Genomic DNA, 15,998 nt, shown 5'->3' with positions numbered 1-15,998 from the left:
CAGCTGGAAGAGAGAATGTCGCATCACCACATATTCCCCTGTTTGAATGCAACAGTTAATTTTCATCCTCAAGTTTACACTGCAGCTGATTTATTGCTACAGTGCACATTGTTCAGAAAACACACCACAGTAAAAAAGAAAACTTGAAATCTACTGAAACTACTTCTCTTGAAATCTCATGCTGTGTTGCATCATTCAGCTGCCATGACTACAGTTGTCTCTTGGTTATCTTAAATGCCAGTACACTCAAAACCCCAGTGAGAATCAAGTCAGCTGTATTAGGGGTCCACAAACAATGAGACAGAAACTTCCTGGCTGATTAAAACTGTGTGCCGACTGAAACTCGAACTCGGGACCTTTGCCTTTTGTGGGTAAGTGCTCTATCATCTGTGCTACCAAAGCACGACCCACGTTCCATCCTCACAGCTTTACTTCCGCCAGTACCTTACCTCATTCACTTTTCATTGATTCCTAAGATTCTTTGATTAGTTCTTTAGCTTCAGATATTTCAAGTATTGAAAGGAAAACAGTTGGCATAATCACGTTATACAAAACTCAAATTCATTAAAATATTTATTGTAACCTGTATAATCAAAAAATATTTAAGAAATATAATAAAAAGTTGGACGGATTTGCAAGCTCATGATATACACAAATGTGATATAACACATCAATATTTTACTGGACATGTAAACTTGTCACTTAGATATACTCTGACCAGTCATAATAATGAACTAGTTAAAAAATAGGGACATAGTAGCACATAAAACACAATAAAAAGTGCAGATTCTCCAGTTCAAGAAAAACATACAGATTCAAACAATGCTATACAGTTATTGTGCCAGCTACATGACTGACATGACAATTACTTTAAATGCTGCACAGCAAATAACTCCACATGACCTTTTACACACAACAATATTATTTGTTACATGTTCCATCCCCAATTATTATGAAATAACCAAGAATACTGATGATAACTAAATAGACTGTACTAAAAAACTCTGTTTTAATACTGAAATGAATCTTTTGGTACCTCACAATATAATATTTATTAAAATAGAAGGAGCTCCTCATAGCAGGAAGTAAAGATTAATACTCTTCCACAACAACAACAAATTTTTTTTTCTTTCTTTAATACTGCCAAAGTTCACACAGCTACCTTTCCAAGTTTCTGGGTTCTGCTGCCAGATTAGTTGTCACTTTTCTTCTATGATACTTCCTGACAGATGAACATTGCGTGCCAGATTCAAATTCTAACACAGAACAGTGCCTTTAGCAAGCAATGCTCTTACTGACAGCCATCCAGGCACAACTCACAACATTACTTCTGCCAGTAAGTTGTGAGGGTGAATCACAAGTTGTGCCTGGACAGCTGTTCTGGGTTCGGGACCCAGGCTGGCACACAGTTTTCATTCAGTGGGATGTGTCAAAACAAACTGAAATGTTCGTCCTTCCATGATATTCTGACAACCTCTCTAGTTGTCTTCATGAGGTGTCATGTGCAGAGTTCAATGCTTGCCATCTGGACTCTAACAAAACTGTGGACAGCACACATTGCACACCACTCTAGTGATATTTACAAGCACTGTCAAAGAATAAAAATCTTACAGAATTTAAGGCCAACTCAAAGGCTGCAATCGACACCTGACAAAGACATTTAGGGAGGTTGTCAAAATCTTGCTGAAGGAGAATGATAACATTAACTCTGTTGCAAAGCCAGGAACTTGGAAATCATTAATTATAGTGCAAAAGTTTAAATTCTGTAATATACCACATTTTTACTGATTGGACTGAAATTAGTATAAATGCACGAAGTCTCTGTATCGACAAATCAGTATACAAGTAGATGGCATTGCTGACCAGTATTTGACACCGTGAGGCACTATTATATGTGCACCAAAAATGCAAATTTAAAAATAGAAACAATAATGTCTAGTTTTCAGAACTGCTAGTACTTCCTCAAGAAGAAAAGAGGAATACCTTGGACGCTGACGAGAAAGAGGTGCAGGTTACACAGCCCCCAAACTGGGACATCTGTCAAAGCTACATGCTCCTCCTTCCAACCTTCCCCAAGCTACCAGTCTTTTCTCCCATAGAAAAGGACAACAGTTCTGGTGGCTAAATGTTATTTTTACTTCCTACATTCAAATTTATGTATCAGCAGTATTTGAACTTTCCCATCTTAAGCGTAAGTATTGGTCAGTCGTTCTGTCTGCCTGCAATTTAACAGTTTTTTCAAGCGAACTTTCCTTTTGATCCAATTAATCTCACTTTTATAGTATCTATCAAAAATATACACTGTCCAGCTACAGTGAAGCTATAAGTGACTTATAGACAAGTCAACTCTCACTTTTAAAATCACTGTTTGTATGTGAAATATATGAATAATCTGTGAACACAGTTTTTCTTATGACAATGAACTGTTCGACGGCAATAGAGAAGACAATAACATTTCTAGTATCATACTGTAAAGTGAAGACTCGCAATCACGATACATTCTTCCAAAACACGAATGAGATTCAAGAACAGGGTCTTTTTCTTTGCGAGTATACATACATTACAATGCTGTCAAATTAAGTACTTCTCACAGAGGAAAAGAATCTCATGACAACGGGTGAAATACAAATAATATTCTTATGATTCTTTAACACTTAATCAGTTGAGATTTGAATTAATCCACTTGAATAAACAGAAACATTAAAGCCTGCCTTTTTTTAACTGAATTCATAGACAAAATCTTTCAAGTGCATTTGTGGTTTACAGCTGCACATATTTTATGACAAGTAGCGCAAAATACTGGCATGACACCAAAAACTGCACTTATTCTTCAAAACTGATGGGTAAATATGACCAAGTTAAGTTCTAAATGCAAAAATCTTAAACTACTGACAAATGGCATCACGCAAAAAATAATATTTGTAAAAATAATGTTTGTTTATTAACAGCACTCATCAGGTGTAAATTATTTCTAGAAAAGTGGGACCATCCACACTGCTAATTTCAATTCTTTGTCATTTTATGTCAAGTCCTGTCTACACATTTCAAAATCCTGTTGCAGGAGCTGTTGAGACTGTGCTATGGGGTGTTGTTGGTCGAGATCCTGCTATGGAGTGGGTAGTAGACGCATTCAAAGATGTCATTGTGCCCATCTAGAAAAAGAAAACGAAACATTTTTCAGCCATAGTACAATTACATTTGCATTTACAACAAATATCACAATAAAATTAAGGTATTATTTTTCACACTTGCACACAAAACAGTGCATAAAAACATCCATGCGGAATAGTGCAAAATTGAAGACGAGATTAAATGCAGCTGGCTATTGTTACATGCACCAACCCTTGAATTTTCTGCATACACAAAAAGCATCATTACAGGCTATAAATGTGTACAGAATATTAAAAACCAATTTATTTTTTAGTATGACACCAGTAGGAAGTGAAACATCTGTCACAAAAATATGCCTCAGTCCTCGGCTTAAATACCAAATACTAGATGTCACCATCAAAGCAAAATGAAGGTGTGAAAGGCCAGATAATATAATAATTTCTTAAACATTTGGAATATCCTACACTTCTGACTATACGCTATAACATCTCTGGAAATGCATCATAGCTACTAGTATTTGCTTGATTGTTGTGCTGATCAACAATTATACCAAACCTTACACATTTCAAACAGACAGACTTTAAATGCATACCAAGTTAATTACACCAGTGGAGAACATACTGACCTAACTTGGTGAACTATTTCTGATCAAATATCACGAAACTTGTGGCATACTTTAGCTACCAGCTACTTACTGCACAATAGGAAAATTTCTATATCTAAAAAAACTAATTACACAGCTACAGAAATGTGTTTAGCTAACAGACTTACTTTTCAAGTGCCCTAAAAGATAGTACCCAAAACTGTTCGAAAGCATAATGATTCCATCCATTTGTGTTCTTTCAGCTGAAAAAGCTGTAGGTAGTAGCTGTACAAAATGCATTGATAGATCATAAGGAAATACTGCAGTATAAATGGACAATGAAAATTGTAGCAGAACCACATTGAAATAATCTCTGTGCAACCCATTGAGAGCATTGCAAGTTTCATATTACTGCCTGAATAGTATTTGCACAAGATAATGTCTGTAGAAACCTGCTGCAATTTTTGTTTTAGCAGCATATATTTACAGATATTGTGAACACATGGTCACATCACACTGTGATATTGCGTGAGACATTGACATATGCAAGTGCATTTGAAATTGAAATTTTGATATTTTGAAAATGGTTCTCCTTCTTCTTCGCTTTCCTTGGCTGTTCCTGTTTCTATGGAGTCAGCATTGTTATATGAGGTTTGACAAATTTTAATGACAGTTTGAAACCAGATGCCAATTCTGATGCCACCACTCCTTCGGGATGGAATTTGTGTACCGTACCTCATCTGTCTGCATTTAGGATAGATCTCTTGCTGAAGTGTCAGAACATTTTCTAAATGTTTGTGTAGTGTGTATCTGAGGTGGGACATGAGTACCAGCCCGATATTTACCTAGCTGGATGCGGGAAACTACCTAAAAATCATATACAGGCTGGTCAGCTCATCAACCCTCATTATTAATACATGAGGTTGATTCAATTGGATGCAGGTTTGCCTACCTGAATCCCAGAATGGTGCAATAATATGTTCGTCTATCCAGGTGAGAATATGTGTATTTCGAGAATGTTTGTATTACAAAAGAAAAAAGAAAGTTGTACATGAAGTATCTATTATATCACATGTAAGGTCTCTATTTTCCTGATTTTGCAGCTGCGGACCCAAAAAAAAAAGGAGCAAACTGAGCGTTAACTTGGCAATTGTGATGGTATGTTTAGGAGCATAACTTCTGCTTAACCATGCAATCAAACTTGAAATTATTAGTCACTGAGCCCATAATAAAGAGCTATCGGTAACGGTACACTTTTTTATGTTGTGGAAATAGGCTGTCTTATTGGAGATTAATTTGCCATGTGTTACCTAAAGTCAGTTTAGCAGTGATCTTTTATTTCTTTGTGTATGGTCACCCCTTGACGGTGAGAGAGTGACCAAACACTGTTCAACTGACCTGTCAAAATGCCAGGAAACTGATTTTATTGCATGCTGTAATAATTTATACCACAGGTTGGCACATCACAATAGTACAAACAGTAATTCAATTCTCAAACTTCTCTCATAATAATCGTAAAATAATGAACTGGAATTTTATTAAGCTCTGTTCATAAAACACACATATTAATATGGAAAAGAGAACAGACAACTGAAAATTTCTCTGTTGGTTTCTCTGGATAAACAGAACATGCATTGCAGATTTCATGTAGTCACTTAAGAATAACAAGTGCTCCCACAGTTTATGCAGTTCATTGATGAACTCTACGACACATGCCAAGCTGTATGCCTTGGTGCTGTAACTATGAAGCAGCCATGAAAAGCAGATGTGCAAAGATGGTGGCATTTTTTGATGTGAAATCAAGATATGTAGGACTTATAAGTGACTGTCAAACAACCATAACAATATAAATAAAAAAGTTTCATCCCAAGTAGAGCACATCTCCTCACTCCAAAATACACTAATCACACTTTTCTCACCAAAGGATGTAGCACTGCAAGGCCATTGGTAGACTGGTGATGAGATGTATCAGCGACATCACTCAATGGTTCAAATTATTTTGCTACAATGTGAATGCTTTCATTAATTCAACAAATACATCTTCCGTCCCGTCTTTCACAGAATTCCATTTTGTAAGTATAATGTTGACTTTGAATTTTGAAATGGCAACAGAGAGAATACAAGAAGAATAACAAATGATTAACATTTAATATCCATTGTAGCAAGCAGAAGAAATTTTGCTTGAAATGGACCACAGCTGAAATCCCAAAATATTCATTTTGAAATAAACAATCAGATGCAACTAACTAGAATGTTAGTCAAGGAGCTAAATTGTGTGGCTGTCACTAGAAGCATTCATTAACGTAAATCTTTTTTAAGTGTGGAAAGAGACAACTAGTAATATCTTTCACTACATTATCTGACACCACACCAACCTCATTATACTGCTGCAGTGTAATCTGGAGGCTAACACAGTGCATTGACTTTACACAAGAACAACCATTTCAGTAACTCCTGGGAACTCTAATTTGAGCAACATTCTATCTGTTACCATCTAAGAGCTGCTTTGTTAATCAGTATTTCATTTGTTGTCATTTTTTGGTCTACCGATCTGTACTTATTTCCCCCCTTCCCAATTCTGAGCTAGCTGACCACATTTTCAGAGCTGATTATAGGTTTTCAGGTTTCTTTGATATACATGTTGCATCTCAGTGTCAAAATCAGCAAGTCGTCACCTCATTCTGTTACTCTTAGCATCCGCTTCAACCCATCAGATATCAACATTTATTGAGATTATAGGTGAATTATGCTATTTTATTGATTTGTTATTTTCCTTCCTACTCAAGTGCCATCCAATATAGATTGACTTGCAAATTGGTATTCTTTTACACATACGAAGCATCTAGTGATCTGTACCCTGTATTGTAGGGATTCTATTAACGCAAAACTGTCATCACTTTAGCTGTGAATTTGGGGATTCCAAATACATGTGGTGGCGTAAAATTTTACTGAAAAGTTAATTTTTGTGGGGATAATCATGCGCACTGTTGAACAAATAGAGGTCATTACTGAAATGTGGTTAATGCCATTCCAATTTCACAGGTGACATTGTACTCAGTTCCTCTACAGAAAGCGACAAATTGATACAGCATGTACCTCCAATCTCCAGGAACTTGAACTTTTCAGCACTTACACATACTACAAATAAATCAACTTTCCGGACCTTTCCATCCAAGTTTGCAGCCATTTTCTGGAGATATGCTTCAATTTCTCATGTTATGATATTTTCACCTGTAAAATCTGTGTCTGTTAAGTGATATGTTTCATCTGGAATGCTAAAGTTAAATTTGGTCACTGTTCTTGGCATAATAATCTCCGTAGCAACGAAAACCAAGAAGCACGATAAAGAACTATAACTTTTCCCTAATAGTAAAGAAGTTACAGTTGACATATGCAGTCTTTATACAAGTACTGGAGTTGAAGTATACACATCTAATGACATCAATAATGATAAAGTGCCGCATGCCATGGAATTTTAATCCCCACCATGGATGTCAAAGACTCCTAGAGGTCTCTGCACCATCGCACCATTAGCTGTGGTGGCGCGCGCCTCCTGGCCCGCATGTAGTGTGTGGGCACCACAGTGGAACACGTGGTTCCAGCAGCCAATAGCGGCGCTCCTGATAGAGTACTTAAGTGCCTGCCTCTCGTTCAGCCAGCCAGTCTAACCTTGCGTACGTCTCTGGACACATCGCCTCACCTTAGACAGCTTATTTACTTTCTTGTTCTGTGTTACGGGTGGACGTGGTTGTTAGGTTTTCTAGTAACTCCATTGTTTTGATCTTGTTGTTGTTCGTTCTGTCCTTCGTTGGTCGTGTCAGTCCTCTTCCATTGTGTTGTTGTTTGTGGGCCGCTCCGCGGGTCCTGCCGCATTTTCCGTCACTTCAACCCCCCCGACCATTCCAGTCGGCATTACAACATTTTGGCGACGAGGTAAACGGCGGTCATTGTTGGTATGGAGGCGAAGTTGGCCTACCTGCTGGAGCAACAGCAGCAGCTCATGCAGAAGCAGCAGCTCCAGTTAGACATCTTACAAAAGTCGCTGCAGTTGCTAACGGACAAAGTCGATGCTCGCGACACGTTACCACAACAGCTTCAGAGTCCTCGGGTGTCCAATGCTTTCCCGCGTCCGCCGTCATTTCCACCCTTTAATGACGCTAAAGAGGACTGGGAAACCTACTTACATTGGCTGAAACAACATTCCATGGCTTTTCAGGTCTTGGACGACTCCTTGCAGCGGTCGCTGTTTTGTCTTGGGCCTCCCCGGACACGTTCTTTGTTCTCCACAAGTTGGCACCATTGTCCAATCCTGTGGCTCTCTCTTTCCAGGAGATCTGCCTTTTGTTGACAAACTATTATTCCCAATGCTACCATGTTGTCGCCTCTCGGCTGGAGTTCCAATAGTACCATAAACAGCCTGGTCAATCGTATCGTTCCTGGGTCACGGACTTGCAGGGTCTCAGCCGTCGATGCAATTTTACGTGCACCAATCAGCAGTGTAAGGCTTTATATGCGGACTCCCTGATCCGGGATGTAGTGGTTCAGCTGGCTCCTGATCCTGAGGTCTGTACTGTGGCACTGAAACTTGAAAACCCCTCCTTGGAAGAGATTCTCCGCATTGCCCACTCCTTTGAAATTGCTCAAGCAGCTAACGAGCTGCTTATGACGTGAGCACAGGTGGCGGCGATCGCGGCGGGTTCCACCCTCGCAGCAGCGACATGGCCCGGCCGACAGAGGCCAACGCCATCGGGACTCCTCGTTGTTCTACATCTCTATGGCATCGGCGGCTTTGGTCGCCCCTTGTCGCCGGTCCACTTCCATCTTGCCCACAGTGCTTTACTGCCCATTCGCGGGCTGACTGTCCCCACCGCTGGAAAACGTGGATGCTGTGTAACAAGGAGGGCCACATCCGATCGGTTTGTCGTAGTTGTTCGACTCGCTCTTTCCAGCCCCTCCTGGGTCTCAAGATACAGTCCATGCTCTGCAATCGGTCGTCCCACAGGATGACAGTGCGGAAGCTTTTCCTCACACTCTGCATTTTCACTGAGGATGTCAGTTTTCAGGACAACACAGGGGCCACCGTCTCCCTTATTAATATGGCGACATATACCCGGCTGGGCTCTCCTGCATTTCGCCTTCCTCTTGCCATCTGGTCACCTACGGAGACGGTTCCATTCTCCTACGTGGACAGTTCATCATCTAGGCGACATACAAGCGTGTTCCCCGGCTCCTTACCCTCTTTGTCATCGACCATCGATCGGCTTCGAATATTTTTGGCCTGGATGCGTTTCAGCTGTTTGGCTTTTCAATTTCCGACGAAGTTAAGGTCGTTTCCATGGCTGTTCCCTTTCAGGACTTGGAAGATCTGTGCTCCGCTTTTGCGTCGTTGTTTGCATCAGATCTCGGATGTGCTTCCAGCGTTCAGGCGCACATCACCCTGCAGTCGGATGCACAGCCTCGCTTTTTCCGGGCCCAGCCCCTTCCAGTGGCCTTACGGCCAGTGGTCAAGCAGGAACCTGATCGGATCCAGGCCGCTGGCATGCTGGAGCCTGTAACTTACAGTGCATGGGCAACATCACTGGTGGTCATACGGAAACCCAATGGGTCTCTTCGGCTGTGTGGGGACTTCGGCACTACAGTCAATGCTCAGTCCCTCGTTGACACTTACCCGAAGACCTTCTTGTGAAGCTTGCCAGGGGAGAGTATTTTTCCAAGATCAACCTGACTGAGGCATACCACGTTGCCCTTGGATGCCGAATCTCAGAACATCTTGGTTCTCAACACGTCTTTCGGATTGTATAAGTACAAGCGCCTTCCCTTTGGTGTCTCTTCGGCGCTGGCCATTTTCCAGTGATTCCTGGAGCAGCTTACACAGCCTATCCCTGCCTGTGTGAATTATCTGGATGACATCTTGGTCACCGGGCGTTCCCGCCAGGAACATTTCCAAACCCTAAGCGCCTTATTTCACGCTCTACAGTCTGCTGGTTCATGCTGTTGGCTGGGCAAGTGCTGTTTTTTTCAACTGGAAGTGGAATAGTTAGGCCACTGGCTTAGCAAAGATGGCATTCGCCCTTCGGGTAATAATGTCGTGGCCATTGAGGCCCTTCCTCGTCCCAAGGACTTATCTGAACTCCAGGTGTTTTTGGGCAAAGTGACTTATTACTTAAAGTTCTTGCCCCAAGCTGCCTCCGTTGCTCAATCCCTCAATCACTTGCATCTCAAAGGGGTACCTATTGATTGGACTCCTGCCTGTGACCACTCTTTTCTCTGTTTAAAGGCAATGCTGAAGTCCGCCCCTTGCCTTACTCCCTTTTCCCCTGACCGCCCCTTGGTTATGGCAGCTGATGTGTCGGCATACGACATTGGGGCTGTCCTTGCCACCAGGATGCTGATGGCTCTGAACAGCCTATCGCTTATGCCTCTAAGAAACTGACCCCAGCACAACGGAACTACTCCCAGATTGAAAAGGAGGCTCTGGCGATCATGTTCGCTATCCAAAAATTTCACACCTATCTGTTTGGGGCAAAGTTCAGCCTCCTGACAGACCATAAACCCTTGGTCACACTTTTCGGAGCCTACTGTCACCTTCCAGCGTGGACGGCTTAACGTCTCCAGCGCAGGGCATTGTTTTTACGTAATTACGCTTACACCATCCAGTATAAGCCCACCGCCCACCATGCTAACGCGAACACTTTGTCATGTCTCCCAACAGGCCCCAATCCTGCCTTTGACCAAGAGGAGGTCCTCTTCTTTCACACTGATTCCGCCCGCCGGGATGGTCTGCCTCTTATGGCTGCTCACATTGCTGCGGCTACCCGCCGCGACCCTATCTTTCAGCAGGTTCTCAACTACGTGGTCCACGGGTGGCCATCCTATGTTACTCATTGGATGCAGTCCGATTTCAGCCCATGGGGGCACCTGTCCCACAGGCTCTCTGTGGTCAATGATGTCCTTCTGTTGGCCACAGAGTCGGATGCCCATTGGGTGGTTGGTTTGTTACACCGCAGTCACTGGGGTACGTCCCGTATTAAAGTTTTGGCTCGCCGGCATATGTATTGGCCTGGCATCGATAGTAATATTGAGTGCCTGGTCCGTGGGTGCACTGTTTGTGCGTGTCACCAGGCAAGCCCCCCCCCCCCCCCCCCCAGTCATTTGCACCCTGGCCTGTGCCTCGCCGGCCCTGGGATCACATCCATATCGATTTTGCGGGCCCGTTTTTGGGGTCCGTGTGGTTACTCATTGTTGATGCCTACTCTAAATACCCATACGTTGTCCGCATGGCATCCACCACCAAGGAGGCTACACTAACATCCCTGGCCCAGGTTCTCGCCATTGAGGGCCTGCCACATAAGTTGGTCTCCGATAATGGTCCCCAATTCACGGTCTCCTCCTTCCATGACTTCTGTCAGGCCAACAGTATCAAACATATCCGTAGCCCCCCTTTCAACCATTTGTCCAATGGCGCGGTGGACAGCACTTTTAAACACCAGTTGACTAAGGTGGTCAACACATCTCCAACCACGTCGGCCCTCACCCTGTTTTTGAGCACCTATCGCACTACACTAATTCACGGACGCAGTCCGGCAGAGCTCTTTCATGGGCAACAGCCGCGGACCCTGCTCCATTTGCTGATGCCATCCTCCTCCTCCCCCCTCGCAGCAGTATGCCCCTGGCACGGCCATGTGGGCCCACGAGTACGGGCGCAAGGTGGGTTGGACACCCGTCACGGTCGTCGTGGCCCATGTGCGGCGTGTGATGTCGGTGCAGATGTCAAAAGGGTTAGAGTGCCGCCATCATAATCAGTTCCGCCCGCATTTCCCCACGGGACTCGCGCTGCCGCCTCTTTCCCTACCTCCATCAGGTACGGACGTGGTCCTCGAGTCATTGTCCCTGCCCCCGATTGCCGTCTCCCCGCGAGCCTGCCGCTGGCCCTCTCCGCCTCCGGGTGGATCGACTGCTCCTCCCCCCCCCCCCCCCCCCAGACTCTGGACCGGTTGTCATATATACCTCAGGCGTCCCTTCCTCCCCGCCAATAGCGGTTGATGAGCCTGGCTCCTCTTCCCACTGCCGCCCATATTGGCACAGTCCGGGGCGCTTCCGCCCCTATGCGCAAGTTTTAGGGGGGAGGGATCTGGTACCGCGCGCCGCGGAATTTGAATCCCCACCAGATGTCATGGATGTCAAAGACCCCTAGAGGTCTCTGCACCATCGCGCCTTAAGCTGTGGTGGTGTGCGCCTCCTGGCCCGCATTTAGTGTGAGGGCGCCACAGTGGAACACGTGGTTCTGGCGGCCAATAGTGGCACCCCCCGACAGAGTACTTAAGCGCCTGCCTCTCGCTCAGCCAGCCAGTCTAACCTTGCGTAAGTCTCTGAACACATCGCCTCGCCTTAGACACCTTATTTACTTTCTTATTCTGTGTTAGGAGTGGACGTGGTTGTTAGGTTTTCTTGTGACTCCGTTGTTTCGATCTTGTTGTTCGTTCTGTCCTTTGTTGGTCGTGTGCGTCCTCTTCCATCGTGTTATTGTTCGCGGGCTGCTCCGCGGATCCCGCCGCGTTTTCCGTCACTTCAACCCCGCAACCATTCTGGTCGCTGTTACAACGTATGCCATAACATGTAACGATTGGATGCAACCCATAAACACATATTCTGCCTGTGATTCCAAGTCAAGAAAACATTAAGCCAATAACGTAAAACAATGAGTGTCATTTTCAGATGAAATATATGATTTTAGAAAAGGCTTCCAGTAATGGAAAAAAGAAACACAACAAATAAGGAAAAGTGCGAAAGGTTGGCTGGACTTCAGTCTGCATAATAATGACAGTAAACATCAAGTATAACAAATTGAGGTTTTCATTTTCATAAATGGTGTTGTCAAATATATTGTAAATGTTCAACAACATTATGAAATAGCCATTATGTGCAACCCATTACCAATACCCTCATTTTGTAAGCAAAATGAATGCGAAGGACAAATACTAGCAACGTATATTAAGCAAGGGGAGTGTCAACTTGCCAATTACCGAAACAGAAATGACAGTGAGCAAAGTTGACAAATGTACATCTTTAAAAATATTCAGGGTGAACCAGAACTTCATTGGCAAAATTTCAGAGTTCATTCAGGGATACCTTCAAGGTATTTTGGCATAAGGGACCCACTCTCTCCAGCGTCTCGTTACAGAGAAATAATGTAATTATGATTTATTTGTTTTTTTACTGTAGTCAACTTTGTTCCCATGAAAAGATATCACAAAAGTGATAAAAGCTGGAATACACTACATTTAGAAGGTACCACACAAAACATAGAGTAGTGCAACATCCCCAGCAAAAATTTAATCCTATGATACATTGGCAGCAGGAATGGCTTAGTGTTGTGTCATTGTTTCATTGCATTCAGTGAAGTCACATATGAAGTGCAAATCACCGAACTCAGTAAACTTATCCATACTGCTGTGTATCACTGTCAGTGCATAACTAACTGCCAGAAACAACACAAGACGCAACTGAGCAGTACTGAATGCAAGATTAAGGACGAAATCTAAAGTGGGCATTACTACTGTCAACAGCAAGTACAAGGAATGAAACAAGTTCGCTTCCAAACCAAACATACAGTGCTTAACATTCTCATATGCACAGTTCTGCACTATTTGCAGTACAATACAGATACAAAGCTAACTGGGGCAAGAAACCAAACAAAACGCAATAACTCTGTAACAGGCCCCTCATACCACACTACTCAGAAGATGTGCCTCAACGTGTTTGTCGGTTCTGTTCCGATTCATCCTGCTCACGAATTTTCTAAATATTTTTTCATCGATTTGAAGACTGGGAATAAGAAAAAAAAAAAGACATGCACACATTCTTACAGAGAAGTAATTGCTGAAAGATATCTTGTGCTGTGTGTGTTCTCCTGCACAGTTTATACTGACTTCCCTTCCCTCAAGCATTTGAGCACATGCCCTTTCCAGCTCCTGTTTTAATCTTGAAGAAAGAATTTAAGTAAAATTTGAAAGTTTAAGATTTAACAACACTTTTGAAATTGTGTTTCTCTCCTGCTCCATTAGTACCTATTTGGGCAAATATTTTCTCACAAATATTTATTCTTATTTGAAAGAAAAGGTACTACATCAAATAACTTTTGTACCTTAAGTAATTTCAATGGTCACTGAAAGAAAAGTAAGCCAAAATCTTGAAACACTTTCATATATCGTACTACATAAAAAGCAATTACCAAAAAATATGATCTAAATAATTTATAAACGATAAACCACAAAAACAACTGCCACTGCTAACTGCATTAACTGAGTGCAGCCAAAAGAAGTAATCAACGATATGCAATACTTGTTTATAAACTAAATGCCAAAAAATAATATATATACATACACTCACTCTGCAAAAATGAATAGCACAATTGCAGAAAGCGCTGTTTTACTATTTACATCATGCAAACAAGTGTAACTAGACTATGCTAACTATGGGTATAAAAGTAGCCACACATGATTTTCACACTTACTCTTAAATGTGCCAGATCTTCTAGCTTCGTCAAATCACAAAGTTCCAGGTACAGAGAATATACCAAGAGAAAGCCATACACATTAGCAGCCGAAAACATAATCCACAAAAAGCACATGGCAATATTGTACGAAAATATCATGTCATTCACAATAGATGCAAATACGAAGGCAAATAATCGGAACAGTGTAAATGCTGCAAAGCAATAAATCCATGGTACCATCTTCTTCTCATATTCCTGCAACAAACAACAGAATGACTTGTGAAACAACAGAATGATAGCCCACAATGAATGGTGTCATATCACAGATAACACTCTTCAACATGGATGTTAAAATGTGCAAACAGTTCAAAAACTGCATGTTATGTAACAAGCAATAGAAAGGTACATGTTGGATAGAAAAATAAACAGATGGATAAAGGGCAGGAGTTGAGGATGTGATAGTGACTACTACAAAACCAAAGTTGAGACAAAGTGATCATATAGTGATGATGGAAAATGGACTGACAACAAAGAAACAAGCAGGGCAAAACTGCATGCAAAAAGCAAAAGATTATCACACATTACAAAAGTTACCAATAATTACTTTTCTTTCCAAATGATAGCATTAGCACTGACACAATGTGGTGGGGGCTACAGTTTGTGGAACATATGTAAGAGCAACATCTTCCTCATACAGTTCACCCCCTGCACACACAATTTCTACTTTGCACCATGCATTTAACACAGTAAAATCGAGACATACACATAACATGTGCTTTAATATCTCATGAAGGTGCCTTCTCCAAGATGTACATAGTTCCCACAACAGACCAGAAATTGCATCATTATTCACTTCACACCAATAAACTAATGGACAGCAAAACAACAGTTAACTATGTAAAGGGTACTACACTGCTGCAAGAACTATATTATTATTATTATTATTATTATTATTATTATTAGAGTTAGTAAAACATCTACAACAAATTAATATCATTTATCTTTTGTCAAAGAAAATTAGTTTCATTTTAGTTAGATGCTGACAATGATGATGGGGGTTGGGAGGAGTACTAGCGAACATTTGATTACACCAATGGCACATGGTCTCAGAAAGGTTCGAACCACTGTTCTAAACAGAGTTCATTATCACAGACTGTATCAACCAGCATCATTTATCCCAATATGTAAGCTTCAGGCTATTTAAAAGTTCAAAACGCCATCCAAATAATCACATTACATCTGTCAACAAAGGAAAATAATAATAATAATAATAATAATAATAATAATAATAAGGCTTGGAGAACTATTTGGTGTTTTTCCTTCATATAACCTAAAAAGCCACAAAACCTGAAAGAAAAATTTTACAGCACTTTTGTTCATATTCCACCACATAATATCAGCAATATACTGTTATACTGCTGAGGCATGGATTATTAATGATAAATAACCATGCCATTTTTTAAAAAAATCATGTTTTCCCCTGCTGTTGTTCCTAACTTAATATTGGTACTGGCTTGTACTGTGTCAATCTTCTTGACAACAACAGAATGTCTGGGATATCTTTTAGTTTTTAGAAGCTCCACAACAGCACAACCTTGGAGAACCGTTCTTTTAATTCGACTTATCTACTTCATATTGGTATACACACACAATGTCACATTTCAAGGGCTAATACAACCCCAAAGCAAGGAAATTCAATAGATTAATGACAAGAAATAAATTTCGAGAAGATAAATGTTCAGTCCTACATGCAACAAGCTGAAATGCCAACTCAATATATTCACTATAATTTCCTGTGACTAGAATATT

General features: G+C 41.6%; 1 protein-coding gene across 1 annotated transcript in view; it reads right to left on the bottom strand.

Moving 5' to 3' along the window:
* Nucleotides 1-555: 555 nt before the first annotated feature.
* Nucleotides 556-15,998, bottom strand: part of LOC124545991 — a 30,890-nt gene continuing 15,447 nt past the window's right edge. The window contains exons 5-6 of the mRNA XM_047124960.1: nt 14,208-14,444; nt 556-3,152 (exon numbers count right to left, since the gene is read on the bottom strand). Of these exons, the coding sequence (XP_046980916.1) occupies nt 3,045-3,152; nt 14,208-14,444 (345 nt within the window). The 3' untranslated portion in view covers nt 556-3,044. The remainder of the gene's footprint in view (nt 3,153-14,207; nt 14,445-15,998) is intronic.

Source organism: Schistocerca americana, chromosome 8, assembly GCF_021461395.2.
Source record: "Schistocerca americana isolate TAMUIC-IGC-003095 chromosome 8, iqSchAmer2.1, whole genome shotgun sequence".
NCBI classification, from domain to species: Eukaryota; Metazoa; Arthropoda; class Insecta; order Orthoptera; family Acrididae; genus Schistocerca; species Schistocerca americana.
This window is presented reverse-complemented; position numbering and strand designations above follow the sequence as displayed.